We start from the raw sequence: 25249 nt of genomic DNA on the forward strand, positions 1-25249 counted from the left end.
CCATTGTTCCATGCTTACAGAAAAGTTCAGATATTTTGATCATGGCCTCTCTTTACATATGAATGTTTGCTTGTTTATGTACATGCAACATGTGGTACATATATCTATCATAATTTCAACTGATGTAGATCGTGTGGCATTGTATGCCATGTATTCTATTTTGCCTGCATCAATCCACTGTCTATTGACTATCCATCAACATTTGTTGCTTTTCAATTTCTTCTAATGTTTTCGAGCCTGCTGGATCAAACTTGGTAGGAAAGTTACAAGCTACTGTACTGAGGTTAGAATATTACATGCTACTGAACTCATGGTAATGTAGAATAATGTTTCTTTGGTTAAAAGTCAGATTTCAAAGTTAATGGGACTGAAAAGAGGAAAATGGTTTCTGCACAAAATCACAAGTTCTGTATGATATACCTGGAACAGACATTATGGGTGGTAGGCATTTTGGGTAAGGAATAATGTCTATCTTGGGGTCCGTATGTCAAACCTCAAGGTAAAATACCTGACATAAATGTATTTTGCATTATGTTGTTGATAGTTTGCACTTGGAATAAAGAAAAAGCTTATTAATCTTGGGACAAAAGGTCAAAGTTCAAGGTCTGTATGAGTGAAAGAAGATGATATTTGCACAGAAGTTTCAGTTCTTAAGTGTACCTTCATCAAAGCATGTTTATGGCTTGCATGTTGGGTAATAGAGAAGTATATTGACTTACGAACAAACAGAAATGTCAAGGTCAGTGTGATTGAAAAAAAAATATGTTTCTGCACAATAACTTGAGTTCTACCTCACAGACCTAGACTAAACTGTGGAAAGCTTCCACTTGATTAAGGGTAAATCTTCTTGATGTTGTGGGAAAGGGTTACCAGTCATGGTCAGTGTGATTCACACAATAGTACATTGTATTTGTATATAAACAGTATTTATATATCATATACTTTGACTAATAACTGTATAGGCCATGCACTTAACATATGGAAGGGGTCGATTGATTTGGAGGCCAGAAACTCAAATTGCTCCATCATTGCAACTCAGAGTAATATACAAGGTTGTGTTTAGCTAGATATATATTGGGATCTAGAAGTTAGAGTTTATAGTCATTGTTAGTTCTTCATCTACCATATATACTGACCACAACATATCATGACCTATAATGTGCTGGAAATCGCACTAAACACACAATCTAACCATGGTTTGGCTTCTAGTGGTTGACAGGTATAGTAGCTACGGAGGTAATTTTTCACAATAACGATTAAATTTTTATTTGAAAAAGGTTCAGATGATTATAGCTCCTATAATTTGCTACTATAGAAACAATGTTCATTTTGTTGTTTTTTATGTCCCAGTGTATGTATAGTGTAGTATGTGTATGTATAGTTCTCTATCAGTATACATACTTATATATATATATATATATATATATATATATATATATATATATATATATATATATATATATGCATATGTGCAGTTCTGTCCCATTATATGTATATGTGTACTTCTGTCCCAGTATATATATGGTATGTATCTGACATGTTTAATGGCATGTCAGCACAATATTGGCTATATAATGTCTATTAAAAATTACTTTCTTGAAATGTAAACGAAAACGCTTAGAAAAAGACCTAACCGTTCTTTATCAATATCACTTTAATATGAATCTGTATTCTGCTTGATAATTGATGTTTACAGTATCTACTGGATCCTATTTTTGTATCGTATATGTGAGTTATGTAATTATAGATTACACTCTGGTCGTAAAAGTCTGTATCTTTTTTACACTTGAAAAGAGTCATATGTGCAAACCAAAGTGCTGCTGCAACAGTTCTCTTATTACAATGGCAATGTTTAACTAGCCATTAATTCTACTGGTCATAGACTAGAAGAGGTTATGGGATGGTGTGTTGTTCATCATCCGGTGTCCTTCTGTACTGTAGCATAAGTTTGATTTTGCTATGAATCCTATACTACTTGGAGGATTGCCTTGAACACGCTGAAACTTTGCACACACATTAATCCCATGATCTAGTTATACCTCAGTAACCAGTATGGTCATTGCAGTTTCCATTGTTAACATCCTGGTATCAGTTACTTATCCTGAATGGAAAGTCATATTAACATTTGGGTTTCAAGTTGGACCTAAATGGAAATTGTGATAATTAGACATCTAATAAGGTTGTCACTGCGGACATCATGAAAATCTTGTTATTGGATTAGGATTGTAATGTTAACTTGGGAATGTCACAGGAAGTCTTCATATCATATGTGGATGGTCTCAAAATAAAATGATATCCTTCTGATGTCCAATATTGCCTCCATATCCATTCTGTTGAAATCCTGATGTTACTCTTGATGTCCAATATTACTGCCATATCCGTCATGTTGAAATCGTGATGATACTAATGATGTCCAATATTGCCTCCATATCTGTCATGTTGAAATCCTGATGTTACTCCTGATGAACAGAATTTCGTATAAGCACCAGTCAACTTCTCATGATGAATAGTTGGACCTGTCTAAATCTGGTGCTGATCTGACAGACTGCCATCAATAAAATCGTGACACTGCTTCTTACTTGAATATCATATTGACAAGGAATGTCAACCAGAAGACTCGTTGCTATGTCTGATTGGTTATATATTACAGTATTGCTGATCTGGCTTCCAGTATCGTTGTTATGATGGACATTTTGAAATATTGTGACTGCTACTCCTTCAAGATGGTTGTAAAGATTATATAGATATATGCTGTTTTTTGGTCCTAAATAAAAATATAGCTGATTTGCATGGTATCCGTCTTGAAGTCTAATTATCACGCCTTCTGAATGAATGGTCATATTGACATGAAGTTTCACCCGAAAACGTTTAATGGTGTTTTATTGGTTAAAAATAAAAATAGGATAGATCATTCAATTTGGTTGATACAGAGGCTAATTTGAAACTCTTGCTGTTTCTCCAAAAATATTAAAATGGCTTTAGCACTCATTAGGATAGAAAAATGGTCTCACCTTCAGTTCCTCTAAATTCTTTTTGGCCATATTGTATGTACTTTTACAGTGAATTTAATAGTCAGCTGGGCCAAGAACAACTGATACATGTCGACTTCTACTTGCAATAGCCTGCATAAACCAATGTTCACAGTGACAGATACATATACGTGAAAGGCAAGCGTCAGCAGAAGAAGTCAGCGACAAAAGTGATGAATACTTTTTGCGACCATGGAAAAGATCACAGCCTTTCAGCATGGCAGCATGTTGTCAGTTTTAAGTGTTTGCACGCATTGGCAGCCCTCGTGGCCCTAGCCCTACATTCCCACATGAACAGGGAATAAGGAAAATATTGATGGAAATAACCGGGATCCCACCTGGAAAGCCATTAAAGTTTGTAAATATTCATCGCAGTCGAGAACAAACTCAGATATGTGATATTATGTCTAAGTGAAAATAAGTCTAAGTTCCTTTATTGATTATAGTTCACGAAAATTCATTGTGATAAATCTTGGCTCATTGTGTTGTAGTTTGCAATGGGAATATGGCATTGAGCATTATTGTTGGTAGTAACTTTCACTTCCACTGTAACCCCCAAAACGTCATTTTGTTGATGGTTAAATTCAGACCTTGCTAAATGTATTGAATGATGGGGTTTTCTGCATCCTTGATAACAACTGCGTCCAGTGTACAGTCCATTCCATTGTTGGATTAGATTCAAAGTAGATGCATGGACATCAGTCATGAGAGAATTTTATAAAACTTTAATCCTTTTTGTACAAAGGTATACAATTGTAAAGGCTAAATGTAAAAAATAAAACAAGCTTTTTCAACAGAAACAAAAATTTCTTCCTACGATCATATACATTTAGTTCAAGTTGACATTTGTATTTTGTAAACTTAATTGAGTTAAATAATAATGATGATAATAATAATAATAATAATAATAATAATAATGAGGACTTTGTATAGCGCCCAATCATTAGAAGATCTGAGCGCTTTGCAACATTAGACAACACCTATAACATAAAAAACATATAAAATGATACGATTAAAAAAAAACCACCATGAAATTAGGAAACATAAAAAACACGCTGAAAATATTTAAGGTAAGAAACATTATTAGGTCTTTTGTCGACATAAGTGAGTTATAAGAGCACTCTTGAATGGGATCACCTTGTCTCTGTGTCTGAGTACAATAGGCAATTCATTCCACGTTGCTGGGCCCTGGTATGCAAAATAAGTAGTAGATATTGAGATGTACCAGACAGAATTGAGTTACAATAACCCAGACTGTAAACTACTAATGAACACACAAGTGTTTTAGTGGCATCAACTGAAATATATTTGTGAATGAAGTTGATGTGTCTCAGCTCAAGATATACAGCCTTGCATATGTTTATGACATGTTGGTACAGTGCGAGTGTACTGTCCAGTGTAACACCTAGGTTTCGTACTGTGTGAATTTAATGTTGGTGTTACTGATATTTAGTGTTTGAGGTCTCAGCTCAAGATATGCAGCCTTGCATATGTTTATGACATGTTGGTACAGTGCGAGTGTACTGTCCAGTGTAACACCTAGGTTTCGTACTGTGTGAATTTAATGTTGGTGTTACTGATATTTATTGTTTGAGGTAAAGAATGTGAATGAGAAAGTCTTCGTGTTGCAATCTCTCATCTGACTAAATTTATACACCTAGGTTTCGTACTGTGTGAATTTAATGTTGGTGTTACTGATATTTATTGTTTGAGGTAAAGAATGTGAATGAGAAAGTCTTCGTGTTGCAATCTCTCATCTGACTAAATTTATACCAATACATCTATTCCATAAATTGCCACAAATTGCACACTGTACTATGTTTATCCCTCTTTCTTTTGAAATGTCCTCTTCATACTGTTCTGAAACTATCAAGATCCTCACCATTCAACCATATATTTACTGACGCAAACACACCCACCCCAAGTCATATTGATCTAGATTAGGTCCAAAGTACATCCCCTACAGTCATATGAGGCAACCAGTGGACGCACGAGTCTGGCTGGTTCAATAATTAGGATGATGGACTTGTGACCAGAATAGTCCAGGTAACAGTCTCACCACTGGTCAGGTGTTTTCTTTGATAATTCATGTTACTTCAAATGTTTACATGAAACCTATGTGTTTTGTTTGCTGTAAAGCACCAAACAAAAATCTAACTACTTTTTGTTTGGTACATGAAAAAGACAATTCCAAATCTCCAACTAAAATTACCTCTGCGGCAGGGATCTACCTGAGAGGCTTACGCTTTAAGATGGGGGACTGGATCGTACAATGTTGGAATGTGCTCCAGAAAGAAAGTATATTAGTTTACATTAGTAAACTACTGCACCACAATCATTAACATTCCTCAAGAATGGGTGCAGTAGTTTACAGTGACATGCCAGCAATAGCATTCCACTAGTTTGGGTAAATTAATTTACAGGGACATGCTATCTATCAGCATTGCTCTAGTTTGGTGCGGTATCGCACATGGATATTCATTATGAATATTCCTCTTGTTTGGATACACTAGTGTACAGTGGCATACCATCAACAACCTTCCTTGAGTCTGGATACACTAGTGTACAGTGGCATGCCATCAATCACCTTCCTTGAATCTGGATACAGTAGTGCACAGCGGCATACCACCAATAGCTTTCCTTGATTCTGGATACAGTAGCATACAGCAACATGCCATCAATTGCCTTTCTTGCATCTGCATACAGTTACTGTGCAGTGGCATGCCATCAGTAGCCTTCCTTCATTCTGTATACAGAAGTGAACAGTGGCATGCCATCTATAGCCTTCACTGAATCTGAATACAGTATTGTACAGTGGTATGCCATAAATAGCCTTCATTGAGTTTGGATACAGTAGTGTACAGCGGCTTGCCATCAGTAGACTTCCTTGAGTCTCGATACAGTAGTGTACAGTGGCTTTCCATCATTAATACCAACTTTATAATATTTATTCAGATGTTGGTAACCTATGATATTTTACGATGTTAGTCATTTGTCAACCAAAGCACTGGATGGTTGACGGCACACAGAAGGGCATGTGTGATATTCCAATGTTATGAATTATATATTGCATAAATTATATCTACATAAGCAATACACAAATTAGGATGTTTTCAGTATATTTGAAAGAATGTTTTTTGTATAATTGTCTTAAAAATTGCATCTACATGAATACCTTAGTTGTTAATGTAATAGGCATTCTCTTTCAATTTCCAGAAGCTGTCTGGTCAACGAAGAATAATCCAGATTTCCATGACAACAAGGAACACATCTTACGACTCATGGAACAATTAAACATCATTGCCAAACCAACATATTACAGTAAGGATGGGTCTGAAGTCAAGGTGAGTTAACTCAAAAGTCTGAATGATAAATTATTATTGTATTAGGTTTGTTTTTAGAATTGTGTCTTTTTTCTGCATTATTACACTGAACACATCCTGAATTAACATCCGTTAAGCTGCCAATAAAACTGTTCCAAGTTATTTCCATTTAGACAGAAAACTGTCCTCCATGACAATCCTTTGAATGGCTAACAACAAAAAAACATAAGTTCCTCCACTTTAAACATTCACTGTTAATGATGAATATTCCCCTTCTGCCAACAGAACTCCTGAGCTATTACCACTTAAGAAAAATCCTCCTGGGTTACTGTACCCATTCCGCCAACAAACTGACTGGAGTCATTATATGCCTTCTGCCCTCAAACAATCCTCAGTAACTACACCCTTCAGCCAAGAAAACAGTAAAGAGTGACTTATTGCCCTTGGTGATTACACATCTGTCTATTAAATGTGCCTAGATGAAAGCATCATCTGCCAACAAAGCGGTCCCAGGTGACAATGCCCTTTCTGTCAACAAAACGGTCCCAGTGACTATGCTCTTCATGTCAACAGAACAGTCCCAAGTGGCTATGCCCTTCCTGTCAACAGAACAGTTCCAAATGAATATGCCCTTTCTTTCAACAGAACAGTCCCAAGTGGCTATGCCCTTTCTATCAACAGAACAGTCCCAAGTGGCTATGCCCTTTCTGTCAACAGAACAGTCCCAAGTGGCTATGCCCATTCTACCAACAAAACTTATCTGAGCAACAGAATGGTAGTAAGTAACTATATCATTTCTGCGAACAAAACAGTCCTGTAAAACTATACCACTTAGACTGCCACTACAATTGTTCTGAATTATTTGCCCATGGATTGCCAACAAAACAGTCCTGAATGACTATCATTTCTGTCTACAAAGCTATACTCAGTGACGATACTCATTCTGTCAAAGAAACTGACCAGAGTGACAATACCCATTCCATCTTGAAAACTAACTGGAGTGATTCTATCCATTCTGTCTAGAAAAATGACTGGATTGGCTATACCTATTCTGTCTAGAAAACTAACTGGAGTGACTCTACCCATTTTGTCTAGAAAACTGCATGGATTGACCACACCCCTTTGTCTATAAAACTGCATGGATTGACCATGCCCCTTTTGTCTAGGAAACTGCATGGATTGACCATACCCCTTTGTCCCGAAAACTGCATGGATTGACCATACCCATTTTGTCTAGAAAACTGCATGGATTGACCATGCCCCTTTTTTCTAGAAAACATAAGACTTGACACATTCGATATTAAAATGAAACACATAATAATTCTTAGATGAATCAAACCATATGTTTTGTTTTCACAACGCTTTGAAAAAAATTCAGACCATGTCAATTATTACATCAGATTCCAAATTTCCATTATTATAAAACAGTACTTTCTTTAAAATGTGATAAGTCCGATATTTATACAACCAGTTTAATGCTGTAGCTACAGCAATGCACATAATTTAATTTGACTTCCAGCTAAGAAATCAAGATCCTCATCAGCACAAATTGAATGAAAGCTTCCTCGTGACATACTAAAATTGAACCAGTCAACGTATTTATAAGTTTTAGAGGAAAGTTTTTATTCTCAATTGAAGGAAAATTATAGTATCTCCAGATTTTGTGTTTAGTAGTCTCAGTTGTTGATAAAGAAGCCTGTGTGACCTGAGACAAATTTCCAGGTACTGATTGAACTATAACCTGAGAATGTTCTTCCAATTCTTCAGTTTGTCATTTGATTGATATCCTAGCATGCGCTTGCCAATTTCTCCTGATGATGCAGCATACAAGTCATATAAAGGCAGTGTGATCATTCCTCCATTGGAAGTTTGGCAGTGGCCATTGATCATTCTCCATTGGCAGTGTGGCAATGGCCTTTGATCATTTTTCCATTTTTCAGTGTGGCAATTGCCTTTGATCATTTTTAATGGGCAGTGTGGCAATGGCCTTTGATCATTTCTTCATTGGCAGTGTGGCAACAACCTTTGATCATTTCTCCATCTGCAGTGTAGCAATAACCTTTGATCACTTCTCCATTGGCAGTGTGGCTATGACCTTTGATCTTTTCTCCATCTGCAGTGTAGCAATAGTCTTTGATCATCATCTTTCCATTGGTAGTGTGGCAATGACATTTGATCATTTCTTAATTGGCAGTGTGACAACATTCTTTGATCATTTCTCTATTTGCAGTGTAGCAATGACCTATGATCATTGTTTTCCATTAGCAGAGTGACAATGGCCTTTGATCATTTCTCCACTGGCAGTGTGGCTATGGCCTTTGATCATTTCTCCATCTGCAGTGTAGCAATAGCCTTTGATCATCATTTTTCCATTGGCAGTGTGGCAATGGCATTTGATCATTTCTGCATTGGCAGTGTGACAATATTCTTTCATCATTTCTCCATCTGCAGTGTAGCAATAGCCTTTGATCATCATTTTTCCATTGGCAGTGTGGCAATGGCATTTAATCATTTCTGCATTGGCAGTGTGACAATATTCTTTCATCATTTCTCCATCTGCAGTGCAGCAATAGCCTTTGATCATAATTTTTCCATTGGCAGTGTGGCAATGGCCTTTGATCATTTCTCTACTGACAGTGTAGCAACATCCTTTGATAATTTCTCCACTGGCAGTGTGGCAAGATCCTTTCATCATTTCTCCACTTGCAGTGTGGCAATGGTCTTTGATCATTTCTCTACTAGCGTTGTGGTAATGACCTTTGATCATTTCTCCATTGGCAGTGTGGCTATGGCCTTTGATCATTTCTCCATCTGCAGTGTAGCAATAGCCTTTGATCATAATTTTTCCATTGGCAGTGTGTCAATGGCCTTTGATCATTTCTCTACTGACAGTGTAGCAACATCCTTTGATAATTTCTCCACTGGCAGTGTGGCAAGATCCTTTCATCATTTCTCCACTGGCAGTGTGGCAAGATCCTTTCATCATTTCTCCACTTGCAGTGTGGCAATGGCCTTTGATAATTTCTCTACTAGCGTTGTGGCAATGACCTTTGATCATTTCTCCATTGGCAGTGTGGCTGTGACCTTTGATCATTTCTCCATTGGCAGTGTGCAGTGAGCTTTGGAGGGACAATTACTACATTGCCATATTTTCTTCCCCTCTATTATTTTTACAAATGATAAAGACAGCCTTCATAAACCAGTAGAATTGTTCACCATTTGGCTCAAGACATTCAAAGGACATGATGTCGAATATTGTGTCTTTAAGATACAATTTTAAATTCAGATATCTTATATACTGTCTCTCTGAGAAACCAGCATAACAAATAGTAAGTAACCATTTAAGAGTTTTTATGCATTTCAACTACTCAAAACTCGAAGACATGTATCTTGTTAAGTGTTAGTAATACCCTGCGACATACAATGAATTAATAGGAAAAATCTTTAACAAGTGATATTAAATATTGTGAGCACATACAACAAATAAATATTGCGAGTACATACAACAATGGTGTCATTTAGTAATTGTTTAGAAGGCGTGTACTTATATCAGTCTGCAACTGTCTGTTTCTTGACTGTGATGCTGCATTTCGCATCGCTTTTTTGTGTCTGCAGAAAGAGTGGGACTAATGTTGTGTGTCTGCTGAAAGAGTGGGCTGATTGTATGTGTCTACTGAAAGAGTGGGACTGATTTTATGTCTGCTGAAAGAGTGGGACTGATTTTATACGTCTGCTGAAAGAGTGTGACTGATTTTCTGTGTCTGCTGAAAGAGTGAGACTGAGTTTATGTGTCTGCTGAAAGAGTGTGACTGATTGTATGTGTCTGCTGAAAGAGTTTGATTTTATGTGTCTCCTGAAAGAGTGTGACTCATTTTATGTGTCTGCTGAAAGAGTGGGACTGATTTTATGTCTGTGAAAGAGTGGGACTGAACATCAAAATGTTTGTCTCATTGAGTATATGTTAAGACATGGCCATAAATTATGTGGATTATATTGCTGTCACATGGCAGTTACTATTATTCCATGGATTAGGAAAACAGTTTTAAAAATGTAGTCTTACTGGTAACAGGTAACACACACAGTTATATGTTGCCATGTAACTGAATCCATCGACATTTCTTTACAAAGGTAAAATTCCTGAGTGAGTTGTCCCCTCTCTAAATTGTCTGCTCCTAATTGTCCTCTCTGAATGGTACAGACACTTGCTGTACACCCTCTGCCACCAAAGCTGTTTGGACAGACAATACCCCTTCTAACAACAAAACTGGCTGGAATGACTTTACTCCTCTTCCTCAATAGCTGTTTTGAATGACTATACATCCTTTGCGAATAAAACTTACCTCAATGACTATACCCTTAGACAGCCAGTGAAAATGAATGGACTGTCTATACGGCCTCTGCCAACTAAACCTTCCATAGTGTTTACACTGATTTTGTTTACAAAACTGTCCAGCATAATTGCACCACTTCTGTCTACAAATGAGTGATTAGTGCCTATGCACCTCCTGTCTGCAAAATATTCACAAGTGACTATTCACCTCATGTTGCACACATCACTAGTGATTATATACCTCCTGTCTACAAAAGTCACTAATGACTATACTCGTCATGTCCTACACAACACCTACTACACTGTCACTGTAAGTAAATATATTATTTCCATTTAAATGGAAATATTATAAATATCCTACAAATGTTTGCTTGTTAATTGCAACAACTTTAAAACTTAAATGGTCAGTGTGTACTAGTTTTTTAAATTTTTTTGGTTTGTACATGTTTCACATGCGTGCATGCAGTTTGGATCGGTGGCCTTGTTGCAAGAATAAACATTATTATTATTGTGTTATACCGTATGGATCCCATGGATCAGGGAATACTGGATGATGTGCATAAGGCAGTATACAGTATAACTGCCATGAATTGGGGAATACTGTATGATGTATATAAGACAGTATACTGTATGGATCCCATTGATCAGGGAATACTACATGATGTATATAAGACAGTATACAGTATATCTGCCATGGGTCAGGGAATACTGTATGATGTGTACAAGGCAGTATACTATATCTGGCATGGGTCAGGGAATACTTTATGATGTGTATAACGCAGTATACTGTATGAATCCCATTGATCGCTGAATACTGTATGATATGTATAAGGCAGTATACTATATCTGCCAAGGGTCAGAGACTACTGTATGATGTGTATAAGGCAGTATACAGTATATTAGCCATGGGTCAGGAAATATTGTATGATGCGTATAAGGCAGTATACTATATTTGCCATGGGTCAGGGAATACTGTATGATGTGTATAAGACAGAATACTATATCTGCCTTGGGTCAGGTAATATTGTATGATGTGTATAAGGCAGTATACTATATCTGCCATGGGTCAGGGAATACTGTATGATGTATATATGGCAGTATACTGTAGGGATCCTATAGATCAGAGAATACTGTATGATGTGTATAAAGCAGCATAATGTATATCTTCCATGTGTTATGAGTCTAGGCTCTTACAAAATGTAACAGGAAAAAAGTGAAGACAAGAACCTTTGTACAATTTAACCAAAAAAATATTTCCCTAGAATATCAAGTGAAAAATGAGAAAAAGAGTGTAGGTTTTACGAATCAAGTCCAAAAATAATCCAGTAATTAAAAAAGTAGAAGTTCTAGTAATAAAATATCCTAAATGAAACTGAGTTTGAATCCCAGTGAAATCCAAAATGGAAGACAATGACATCTGTTGTAAGATGCGACATGCTGAAGTGTCAACAGTCTCTTGTTCAATCACAGACAATTTTATTCCAGTTTTTTTAATTCTGTACAAGTTTCGATAAATGTCCTTGTCCAAGAATCAATTTAGGGCACTAGTATTTCCAGGGAAAAGAATCACTTGAATTCAGAATAATGTGAAGGAAATAAAATAATTAGCCCAAACTAGACACAACATAAAACAACTTGACTCTTCAGGTGTTATGGTATGACTGACAATTCTTTCTCAATACATTAGGAATAAGTCTATCTAAAACGCAAAACAGATGCCCATATGCGGGTCAACCTTCCAGAAATGGAAGTTTGTTACATGATAACTATCACATTGTCCAGGTATGACATTGACTTAACAATTCATAATCTGAAAAAGAATAACAATATAAAAATATGTTGCTTGAAACAATGTCCGGAACTAGTTGAGAATTAGATACAATGATTACATTAATAGTTTTTGCGTTAAAAATATAACAGAATTCAGTCAGAACTGAACTCTATTCTAAACAATATCAAATCTAGTATAAAACGTTACATTACAATAGCATGCAATAAAAGTAATTAAAAAATGTAAAAACTAACAAATAATTAAATTAAATATGCATAACACTTCCCCCCATAAAAAAGAAAGATTTATATAATAAAGCCTTCTTTTTACCACAGGTCAATTATACATGTGGGTTATAAAAAATAACATAAGAAATCTTTTGAATGATACAAAGTATACATGAAATAATATTTATGTGCATGAGAAGGTGCATCTGCAATTAAATTGTCTTTTCCTTTGATGTGATTGATGTCAGTATTATATTACTGTAACAACAAACTCCACATTAATGATTTCTGATTTTTGTTTTTCATCGTGCCAATGAAAGTAAGGTGGTTATGATCACTAAACACAATAATCGGAGAAGGAGCTGAATTAATGTAAACTTCAAAATCTTGAAATGCCAGTATCAAAGCCAAAGATTCCTTCACGATTGTAGAATAATTTCTCTGGAGCTTATTTCATATCTTAGAAAAAAAGCACACCGGATAATCAACACCATTTCTATCATCTTGAATCAATACTGCTCCAATCCCAATATGATTTGCACCAACAAACAGTTTAAATGATTTATACAATTTGGGCCTGTAAGAACGGGTACACCTTTAAGTATAGGGGGTTTCACGGTTACAAAGGAGTTACTGATCGTAGCGCCTAAAATTACCTCCCTTACCTCCAATGCGCATGCCTACAAAGAATTTGCAGTTCCGGATAGTTCACCGTTCTAAACTTGGTTAGCGAAACATAAAGTCAACAAAGGAAGGTATCTTAGCTGTACTACATACAGATCATTATGGTTAAACCAATGAATCAGTTATATATGTCAAGCATCTTTTGTTCAAACTAGGAGAATAATTACAGACATTAAATCAGATAATTAGATTCAGTGTCCATACTTACATTATAGCAGATAATTAAATAATATTTACTTTCCATACTTAAATGATATCAAATAATTAAATTAAATACACTGTCCATACCTGATAATATAAATTCATTATCCATAATTTCAGATACATTTGTAGGAATATTTTACTCTGCTCTCCGATTTTAAACATTTATTGCACATTTTTGGTTATTTAACTTTAACGAAAACAACCTCAACAATTTGCATTTTTCACATGTTGATATATCCTTCTTTCTCAGTTATTTCACAAGGCTAATAGTTCGTTAATAATACGAGTTAAAAAGTTATAACACAAGTTCGATAAGAAAATTATAACAAGGATTCGATACGTCAGCTGATTTGCAACGCTGAATATTTTAAACCAGAAACATTTGTTTTCTAAAATAATTGGAACAAAGTATTTTAATGTATTCAGAAGAATTTAACAAAGCAATAATTACATTAACTATCATAAAGATAAATGAGTGTAATTAATGCAGACGGAATATGTATTCGTATTTGGGTGTAAATGTCGTACAATATTCAGATTAAATAACATGCCCAAAAGACGTTTTTTTTTTCTGTTTCATTTTATTTTTGACTTATGAAACATCAAATATCGGACGGTACATTTATAAACTTTCAGCATGATTTTTCTTTGCTTATGCTGACAGGTAATAACTATCAAATTTGCTGGGGTCTTTAGACAACATTTCTGACTGCCACCAGCAAATTCATCTAGCCTTCTTAAAATTAGTTTATTTCTGTTTAACTTTCCTTGCATCAAATACGTAAGTTTTAAAGATATAATTATTTCACAGATTCCGTCATATTACTTTGGTTCGCTTTTTAAATCAATATTGATCCACAGGACCGGATGTAAAATTGCAAACTATGATTTAAAAAAGATCCTGCTTGTAAGAACATACTCTCTTTATGTATCACTCACTCTTTCTAATATAGCATCATTTTGTACTTGTTTTTAACCAGAAGTATGTTTATGTACTATACGTATGCGAATACACATTCATTCGAGAATATACATACCTATGCACCAGACGAAAGAGAGACATAAATACAGACTGACAGACAGATAGGTGAGAGCCACAAATGTTCTATACATGCATAGTGTGTCTAACATCATATTTCTCCAAATTGTGTACTCTAAAATTTCCAACCGTTCAAGGAAATAAAATTGTAATAATCATCAATGAGACTCGTATGCGGCTGTCTGTTCAAGCGTGATTGACATTTGTGCATTGTGAGCAAACTCAAGTTATTTCATGAAATATATAATGAACATTAATAGAAAAGCAACAGCCTAAATCAATGATTAAAAAAAGTACTTGTTAGAATTTGTTCTTTTAGTCGTTCAACCTCCATTAACTGCTATGATTGAAGCTGTACAAAATAAATATATTTTCATTATTCTTCAAGCGAGATAAATTGCAAGAACATTGTATGCAGCGATACACTTTTGCACAATCAAATAATACAAACTAGAGCATAAGGTAGTAATGGAAAGATAATGAAGTTCTGAACTGGACAGATAATATTTATTTGAAAGCTGGATGCAGCGCAAGTTAGTGAAAAAAATAAAAGATGCAAAAATAATTGATCAAATATTGATATAATTTCTTTTTAAGATAGTGAGATATCGATCCTGCTTGCATAATGTGAGCGGTCTGTCACATTTTCTCGTTCTACATCTGCCATCTTGATTGACTGAACTATCCAGAAGTGCACCGATATGCCCTCTGGTGTTTTCATGGGGAAATACTAACCGTGAAACCCCTTAGTGCCTTTAACTTATAAAAAACCTCCTGACATTTTTCAGTCCAATGAAACATGGTTTTCTTGCTGAATAAATTTGTCAAGGGTTCAGCCATTATGGACAAATTGGAACACAATTTCCGATAGTACCCAACCATACCTTAAAGTTGCAACAGTTGCTTTGTACTGATAGGCACAGGGAATTCAGATATAGTCTTGACCTTAGCATCTATCGGTTTAACCTGTCCATGTCCCATTATATGTTCTAGAAATGTTACACAAGCACAGCAGAACTCATTTAGGATAAATTAATTGTCAAACATGCATCAGCGTATCTGTCAAAGAATTTACGAATTGTTACTAAATGTTCTTTCCAGGTGTCATTGTAGATGATGACATCATCTTGTAAGCATCACAATTATCTAGACCAGATGCAATCATATTCATTAGACATTGAAAAGTACTTGGCAAACCTTTCATCTCAAACGGCATCACTTTTTATTGATAAAGTCCATCTGGAGCCATGAATGCCAAATTTTCCTCTCCTCTTTCCGTCAATGGAATTTGCCAAAATCCTTTCAGAAGGTCAAATTTGGTGACATAATTTCCATTTTCGATCTTATCAATCTAGTCATCGATTCTTGATAATGGAAATGAATCTGTTTTAGTCACAATGTTCACCTTCCCATAATCAGCACACTTACGGAAAATTTTATCTGGTTTTGGAACAAATATACATGGTGAACTCCAGTCACTTTTACTGGGCTCTATGACATCATTCTCCAGCAAATACTGAATTTCTTTTTTCAAGTATTCCTGTTTGAGAGGGTTCATCCTGTATGGATGATGTTCCACAGGTGTGGAATTTACAATTTCACCATCATGAAAAATTGTGTTTGTTCTTGTAAGAACATCTGGAAATAAGTGCTTGTATTCAAGTAATAACTGTTTAAGTTCATTCCTTTCTTTTTGTTGCAAATGTGAAAGTTTCTGGTCCAAATCGTTCATAATTTCTGAATTCTGAACAAATGTCACTCCAAAATCAGTAGAGTCTGATTGCATCATTTCACTTAAATCTTCATTGAGTGACAGGTACAACTAAAGTAATTGCATGATTAACCTGGCTATCTCTATCAAGATACTCCTTTAACATTTTTATCTGGCAAAGTTGTTTCTGTTTTTGCCTCTCACGAGTATTTATGAAATAATTTAAATCATTTACTTTGTTCAACTGTGTAAGGACCATGGCCTGAAGAGGATTTAGTGGTATAGGCAAGAGAGCCAGAACTCTATCACCAGGTTGAAAACTCATATCCTTTATATGTTTATCATACCTTAATTTCATTTTGGACTGAGTAGAGTACAGATTAGTTCTTGCAACCTCACAAGCCTTTGACAAATTGTGTTTAAAACTGGAAACATAATGGAGAAGACTAATCTTCATCAGAAAGAAGTTTCTCTTTTAACAACTTCAGTGGTCCACGCAGAGTATGTCCGAAATCTAGTTCAAGGGAATTGAATTCTAAAGATTCTTGAACTGATCCCCTAACAGCTTACAAAAGTAAATGAATGCCTTTCATACCAATCTTTGCCTGTTGTATAGAAAGAATATGACCGAATCATATTTTTCAAAGTTTTGTGAAATATTTATAATGCCCCATGGCTCTCAGAGTGATAGGCAGAAGATTTTAACTGTTGGATGCATAATGTGGACATAAATTGCTGGAAAATTCCACACATAAAATTTGACCCTTGCTCAGATTGGACTGATTTGGGAAGGCCACATTGAGTAAAAGCAACTTTATCAAAGCTTTTACTATTACTTTAGTTTTAATATTCCTGAAAAGAAATACCAATGGAAATCTTGTTCATGCATACATTGTGGTCAACAAGTATTGGTTACCTGACGTGGTCTTACGTAAGGAACTGACACAATCTACCACTAATTCTGCTAAATGTTTCATCAAATGCAAGAATAGGTTGCAGATCAGCCTTAGGTATCTTCTGACAAAATCTACAGTATTTGCAAACATCTCTTTTGATTTTTGGCTACTAAAAGTTATTCAACATCTTGTGATAAGTCTTATTAATCCCTAAATGACCAGCAAAAGGAGTTTCATGGGCCAGACTTGATATTTCCTGTCTGTATGATTATGGAACTACAGATTGATAGTTCACTGGCCACTCGTCACCAGCAGATATCTCAGGAGATCTCCACTTTCTCATAAGAATCCCATTTTTAATGAAATAACAGACAGGTATTTCAGTGGCTTCGGTTTCACCAATGGTCTTTTGAAACACAGGAGATCTCAAGATTTTGTAATGTTTGACGAGACATGATTATAATAAAGAGAATGAGTAGATACAGAGGACTACTGCGATCAATACCCTCCGATTGATCGAAACATGGAGTGAAAGTGACCACATCATAAGCCTGACCAATACGTGTGTTAGCTAAGGAATACTTTCCTGATCATCATCATTCTGAAGAGCTTTATTTGCCTTAGTTCTGGTAACTGCACAAGCTGGGTATAACTCAAAGAATTCTTTCTCAACAGGATCAACTTTCTGATCCAAACAAGGTTTGTCAGTTACAAGTGGACTAAATGCAACCTTATCTTAGCTAGGTCGTTGCCTAGTAATAAATGAATGCCCTGAACAGGTAAAGTACACACTGTTCCGACTGTCACGGGTCCTGAGACTAAGTCTGATGCCAAATTTACACAATGGCGAGGAACATTAGCAAAGCCGTACTCTACTCCCTGAATAAGAACACTCTCATTAGAAGAAGACTTCTCAGAAAAAGGCAATGTACCTGATAATAAAAGACTCTGAGAAGCTCCTGTGCCCCTTAAAATTTGAATAGGGATGGGATTGGCTGAATAACTCAAGAGTGATATAGAACCCTCTGACATGAATAGTTCAAAATTCTCCATGCTAAAATCAGACTGGGGTTTATTAGACCCAACAAATTCATTGCTTTCAATACATGATTGTGACCTTGACCTTCTCGAAATAAGAGCATTTGGAATAGGCTGTCTTGATTTCTGATGCTTATTTTTCTGTTTTTAGCAGCATGTCCTTTCTTCTTGCAATAGGTTCACGTAGGAAGATATAAGGATATCTGATCAATCTTATCAGAAACTTGATTTCTAACAGTTTTTCCAGGTTTAAAGTTAGAAGGGCTTGTATTAGGCTGAAATACTTTTTTACCAGAAGACTGATGAGTGGAAGACTTAGTTGCAAAAGAAACTTTATGACCTAAGAAATACTCGTCAGAAACACAAGCAGCATTTTCCAAGATTTCAATCTTATGCTCATCTATATGAGTCTTAATATCAGTATGGATCCTGTTCTTGAACTCTTCAATTAATACAAGTTGTCTGTGAAGTTTGTAATTTTGATCAACTTTCTTGACTAATCACCACCTATCAAATAGCTACACTTTTTAACTTGCAAATTAGACATGAGTTTGTCCAGCTTCATTTTTGTCGATAAACCTCATGGATTTTAAGATGCATTCCTTAACCAGATCATAGTTGGCACTTTGCTGTACTGACAGGGATGGATAAATATCTTGTGCTTTGCCAAAAAGTGCACACTGTAATAATTGAGTCCAATGCTCCCTTGGCAATTTCAAATTTTCAGAAACTTTTTCAAATATGGAAAATATGTTTACTACTTTTTCACTAAAAGGGGGCACTAACTGAAAACTCTTAACAACATAGAAACTTGAATTTGTATGTGAAGTGGGAATCTGCATTTCACTTGCCAGCTCTAATTATTTTTTTATTCTAATTTGATATCCCCCTCTTCCGTCTCTTTGCATTTGAATCTGTTTCTCTCTGTCTTTCAGCAATTGTAAATGCATTTGCTCTTTCTGTAACTGCATTTGTTCTTTCTTTATCTGCATTTGTCTCTCTGTCATATTTCTCCGCTTGTAACTGCATTTGTTTTTCTCTCTCCTCTTTCTCCAATAATGTTTGTTATTCTTCTTTCTGTAACTGCAACTATGTTTGTTTTTCTTTATCTCTGAAGTTCCAGCTTTCATAACTCTAATTCCATCTTGTATTTTAATTTTAATTCCTTTACTTTTATGTCAGAGTCTGATACAGACTTACTGATCGAAACCAAAACAATTTTATCCAAAACATTCTTTTCCACCAAATACTGGACCAAAATAGTTTGTATATCTTGCTTTGTTAAAGAAGCTTTTGCCTCAGAAACATCATATTTGCTGGAAAAAGTTGAATGATTTCATCTTTTTTCAAACAGCACAACTGAACCTGGGTAGGATTTGTAAAAAGATTTCCACTTTTGATGACATTGTAAAAAGGCCTGTTGATTTCACTAAAGATTGCTAAAATGTCAAACTAATACTTGGGATTTTTAAAAAAAAGAAAAAGATTAGGGGAATTTAAATCTAAAAACAACAAATTTTTCTGAAGCATTTTAGCCAAGATTCCTATATCCCACGGACAAGCACCGCAATTTTCCTGTTACATATCTAGACCCTTACAAATGGTAACAGGAAAAAAGTGAAGAAAAGAAGCTTTGTAAAATTTAACAAATAATTTATTTCCCTAGAATATCAAGTGAAAAATGAGAAAAAAGAACGTAGGTTTTACGAATCAAATCCAAAAATAATCCAAGAATTAAAATATATAAGTCCTAGTAATAAAAAGTCCTGATTGAAACTGAGTTTGAATCCCGATGAAATCCAAAATGGAAGACGATGTATGTTGTAACATGCGAAGTGCTGCAGTGTCAACACTCGTGTTGAATCACAGAGAATATTATTCCAGTTTTTTTAATTCTGTATAAGTTTTGATAAATGTCTTTGTCCAAGAATTAATTTAGAGCACTAGTATTTCCATAGAAAAGAATCACTTGAATTCAAAATAATTTGAAGAAAATATAACAATTAGCCCAAACTGGACACAAGATAAACCAGCTTGACTTTTCAGGTGTTGGGGCACGACTGACAATTCTTTCTCAATACATCAGTAATAAGTCTAACTAAAATGCAAAACAGATGCACAGATGGGGGTCAGCCTTCTAGAAATGGAAGTTTGTTACATGATAATTATTACATCGTAGAGGTATGGCCTTGACTTAACAATTCTTACTTTGAGAAAGAATTAGAAAAAAGAGAGAAACAAGTTGTTTACTACAACTATCACTGATTCTGAAACAAGATCAGGAACTAGGTCAGCATTAGATACAATGTTTTTAGTATTTGGAGTTTCTGTCAAAAACAAAAGTTTAAGTCAGAACTGAACTTTATTCTAAGCAATATCAAATCCAGTAAACAAAGTTACATTACAAAAGCATGTAGCAGTACTTGTAAAAAATAAAAGCTAACAAACAAATAATTAAATTAAATATACATAACACTTGGGAAGTGTACTTTACATCTGCCATGGTTAAGGAATGATGTATTATGTGTATAAAGCAGTATACTGCATGGATACTATAGATCATTCAATACTGCATGATGTGTATAAGGCACTATACAGTATATTTGTCATGGAACAGGGAATACTGCATGCAGTGTATAAGGCACTATACAGTATATTTGCCATGGAACAGGGAATATTGCATGCAGTGTATAAGGCAGTATACCGGATATCTGCCACAGACAGAATGAGTGAGTATCCTGTACTTCACTAGTAGGTAATATTACTATTATAAAGAGTGAGTAGTCCTTATTTTAACTTTGTCCATAGTACTTTATTATAACACAGTATCACTATAAGCTTATATAATTTGGCTCTTATGGATGGTGTTATAATAAGGTAGTACTACCTGATCTACTTCATGTTATGGTAGTCTTACTATAAAGTGATATTCACTACGGCTTCTGTAGACGTTGTTACAGTAAGGGTATAATGTATTGTGTACATCAGTATACTCGCATTCTCTATAAGGTGGCATTGCATGGCTTCTGTAGAGAGTGCCACAGTCAGGGTGTACTGTATAATGTACATCAGTATACTCACATTCTCTATAAGGTGGCATTCTATGGCTTCTGTAGAGAGTGCCACAGTGAGGGTGTACTGTATAATGTACATCAGTATACTCACATTCTCTGTAAGGTGGTATTATATGGCTTCTATAGAGAGTGTCGTAGTGAGGGTGTACTGTATAATGTACATCGGTATACTCACATTCTCTATAAGGTGGCATTGTATGGCTTCTCTAGAGATTGCCACAGTGAGGGTGTACTGTATAATATACATCAGTATACTCACATTCTCTATAAGGTGGTATTCTATGGCTTCTGTAGAGAGTGCCACAGTGAGGGTGTACTGTATAATGTGCATCAGTATGCTCACATTCTCTACAAGGTGATATTATATGGCTTCTGTTGAGAGTGCCACAGTGAGGGTGTACTGTATAATGTACATCAGTATACTCACATTCTCTATAAGGTGATATTCTATGGCTTCTATAGAGAGTGCCACAGTGAGGGTGTACTGTATAATGTGCATCAGTATGCTCACATTCTCTACAAGGTGATATTATATGGCTTCTGTAGAGAGTGCCACAGTGAGGGTATACTGTATAATGTACTTAATTATACTCACATTCTCTATAATGTGGTATTCTATGGCTTCTGTAGAGAGTGCCACAGCGAGGGTGTACTGTATAATGTACTTCATTATACTCACATTCTCTATAAGGTGGTATTCTATGGCTTCTGTAGAGAGTGCCACAGTGAGGGTGTACTGTATAATGTACATCAGTATACTCACATTCTCTATAAGGTGGTATTCTATGGTTTCTGTAGAGAGTGCCACTGTGAGGGTATACTGTATAATGTACATCGTTATCATGTATATTGGCTATAATGCGGTATTGTCTATAACCCATATGGACAGACTGTTATATTGTAGGATTACTGTATAATTTCCTTTCATTATGTCATTTTCAATACAAGGTAACACATGTATTCTCTATGACTTATGTGAACAGTCTTATAATGAGGACGTTCTGTATTCCTTATAGCAGTTTCAGCATAAACTGTATTATCTATATATGCCATGGACGCCATTACAATCAAGGAGTACTGTATAATGTCCTTCATTATGTCATTTTCGATACAAGGTAACACATGCATTCTCTATGACTTATGTGAACAGTCTTATAATGAAGACATTCTGTATTCCTTATAGCAGTTTCAGCATAAAACTTTATTATCTGTATATGCCATGGACGCCATTACAATCAAGGAGTACTGTATTATGTACTTACAAGACAGTATCACTATAACATGGCATAATCTGTGGCTCATGTGGACAACTTTATAATAAGGGAATTCTCTGTCATACTTCATGTTATCCAGTTCCACTGTAAGCTGATAGTGCCTGTGGTTCGTACGTACATTGTTATAATGTACAGTATTATGATGATGGAGTACACTATTATTTATTTCTTAAAATGTAGTTTCCATATAAAGCAGTCACTGTATTCTCTTTGGCTCCAGTGGACAGCATTACAATCAGGGAGTACGTAACTTGTTATTGTCATCAGATTATATAACATTATGTTAATTAGGGAAATTATTATCAATATTATACAAAGGTAAGTGCCCTATCAGAGCAATTGTGTTTATGATAGGATAAATATATCCATACATTTGTTTTAGATGCACGGTTCAGTTGAGATTGTACAAGTACACAAGGTTTGCTTTTGTAAAGTATCATTGCTTGTAGAGTCATATACGATGGATTTGTCTTGTATTCTTTTTGACATTTATTGCTTGTAGAGTAAAGGAAGTTGGCGTTAGACGGGCCAGTCTAGTATCACTTTGTCAGACATTATTCTTTATAGAGTGAATGGAGTTGGCATTTAGATTGGTCAGTCCATTAATAAAATTCATACTCTATGTACGATATGTGATCTGTGAATGGAGTTGGCATTTAGATTGGTCAGTCCATTAATAAAATTCATACTATAGGTATGGTACGTGATCTGTCAATGGAGTTGGCATTTAGATTGGTCAGTCCATTAATAAAATTCATACTATATGTATGGTATGTGATCTGTCAATGGAGTTGGCATTTAGACTGGTCAGTCCATTAATAAAATTCATACTATATGTATGATATGTGATCTGTCAATGGAGTTGGCATTTAGATTGGTCAGTCCATTAATAAAATTCATACTCTATGTATGATATGTGATCTGTCAATAAAGTTGGCATTTAGATTGGTCAGATCATTAATAAAATTCATACTATATGTATGGTATATGATCTGTCAATGGAGTTGGCATTTAGATTGGTCAGTCCATTAATAAAATTCATACTATATGTATGGCTTGTGATCTGTAAATGGAGTTGGCATTTAGATTGGTCAATCCATTAATAAAATTCATACTATATGTATGGTATATGATCTGTCAATGGAGTTGTCATTTAGATTGGTCAGTCTATTAATAAAATTCATACTATATGTATGGTTTGTGATCTGTCAATGGAGTTGTCATTTAGATTGGTCAGTCCATTAATAAAATTCATACTATATGTATGGTTTGTGATCTGTAAATGGAGTTGGCATTTAGATTGGTCAATCCATTAATAAAATTCATACTATATGTATGGTATATGATCTGTCAATGGAGTTGTCATTTAGATTGGTCAGTCTATTAATAAAATTCATACTATATGTATGGTTTGTGATCTGTAAATGGAGTTGGCATTTAGATTGGTCAATCCATTAATAAAATTCATACTATATGTATGGTATATGATCTGTCAATGGAGTTGGCATTTAGATTGGTCAGTCCATTAATAAAATTCATACTATATGTATGGTTTGTGATCTGTCAATGGAGTTGTCATTTAGATTGGTCAGTCCATTAATAAAATTCATACTATATGTATGATATGTGATCTGTCAATGGAGTTGGCATTTAGATTGGTCAGTCCATTAATAAAATTCATACTATATGTATGATATGTGATCTGTCAATGGAGTTGGCATTTAGATTGGTCTGTCCATTAATAAAATTCATAATATATGTATGGTATGTGATCTGTCAATAGAGTTGGCATTTAGATTGGTCAGTCCATTAATAAAATTCATACTATATGTATGATATGTGATCTGTCAATGGAGTTGGCATTTAGATTGGTCAGTCCATTAATAAAATTCATACTATATGTATGGTATGTGATCTGTCAATAGAGTTGTCATTTAGATTGGTCAGTCCATTAATAAAATTCATACTATATGTATGGTATGTGATGTGTCAATGGAGTTGGCATTTAGACTGGTCAGTCCATTAATAAAATTCATACTATATGTATGGTATGTGATCTGTCAATGGAGTTGGCATTTAGATTGGTCAATCCATTAATAAAATTCATACTATATGTATGGTATGTGACCTGTCAATGGAGTTGTCACTTAGATTGGTCAGTCCATTAATAAAATTCATACTATATATATGGTTTGTGATCTGTTAATGGAGTTGACATTTAGACTGGTCAGTCCATTAATAAAATTCATACTATATGTATGGTATGTGATCTGTCAATGGAGTTGGCATTTAGATTGGTCAGTCTATTAATAAAATTCATACTATATGTATGGTTTGTGATCTGTCAATGGAGTTGGCATTTAGATTGGTCAGTCCATTAATAAAATTCATACTATATGTATGATATGTGATCTGTCAATGGAGTTGGCATTTAGATTGGTCAGTCCATTAATAAAATTCATACTATATGTATGATATGTGATCTGTCAATGGAGTTGGCATTTAGATTGGTCAGTCCATTAATAAAATTCATAATATATGTATGGTATGTGATCTGTCAATAGAGTTGGCATTTAGATTGGTCAGTCCATTAATAAAATTCATACTATATGTATGATATGTGATCTGTCAATGGAGTTGGCATTTAGA

General features: G+C 34.9%; 1 protein-coding gene and 1 long non-coding RNA gene across 4 annotated transcripts in view; one reads left to right on the plus strand and one right to left on the minus strand.

Moving 5' to 3' along the window:
* The window catches only part of LOC149773267 (uncharacterized), a 142485-nt gene that overhangs the window by 71315 nt on the left and 45921 nt on the right, over window positions 1–25249 (minus strand). The gene's annotated exons all lie outside the window — the stretch shown is intronic.
* LOC149773269 (uncharacterized) overlaps window positions 1–25249 on the plus strand; it is a 41714-nt gene that overhangs the window by 9786 nt on the left and 6679 nt on the right. Inside the window, exon 3 of the mRNA XM_089946541.1 lies at window positions 6246–6373. Coding sequence (XP_089802667.1) covers window positions 6311–6373 — 63 coding nt within the window. The 5' untranslated portion in view covers window positions 6246–6310. The remainder of the gene's footprint in view (window positions 1–6245; window positions 6374–25249) is intronic.

The sequence above is a fragment of the Sinohyriopsis cumingii genome, unplaced genomic scaffold (genome assembly GCF_028554795.1).
Source record: "Sinohyriopsis cumingii isolate HCF-2022 unplaced genomic scaffold, ASM2855479v2 utg000721l, whole genome shotgun sequence".
Lineage (NCBI taxonomy): Eukaryota > Metazoa > Mollusca > Bivalvia > Unionida > Unionidae > Sinohyriopsis > Sinohyriopsis cumingii.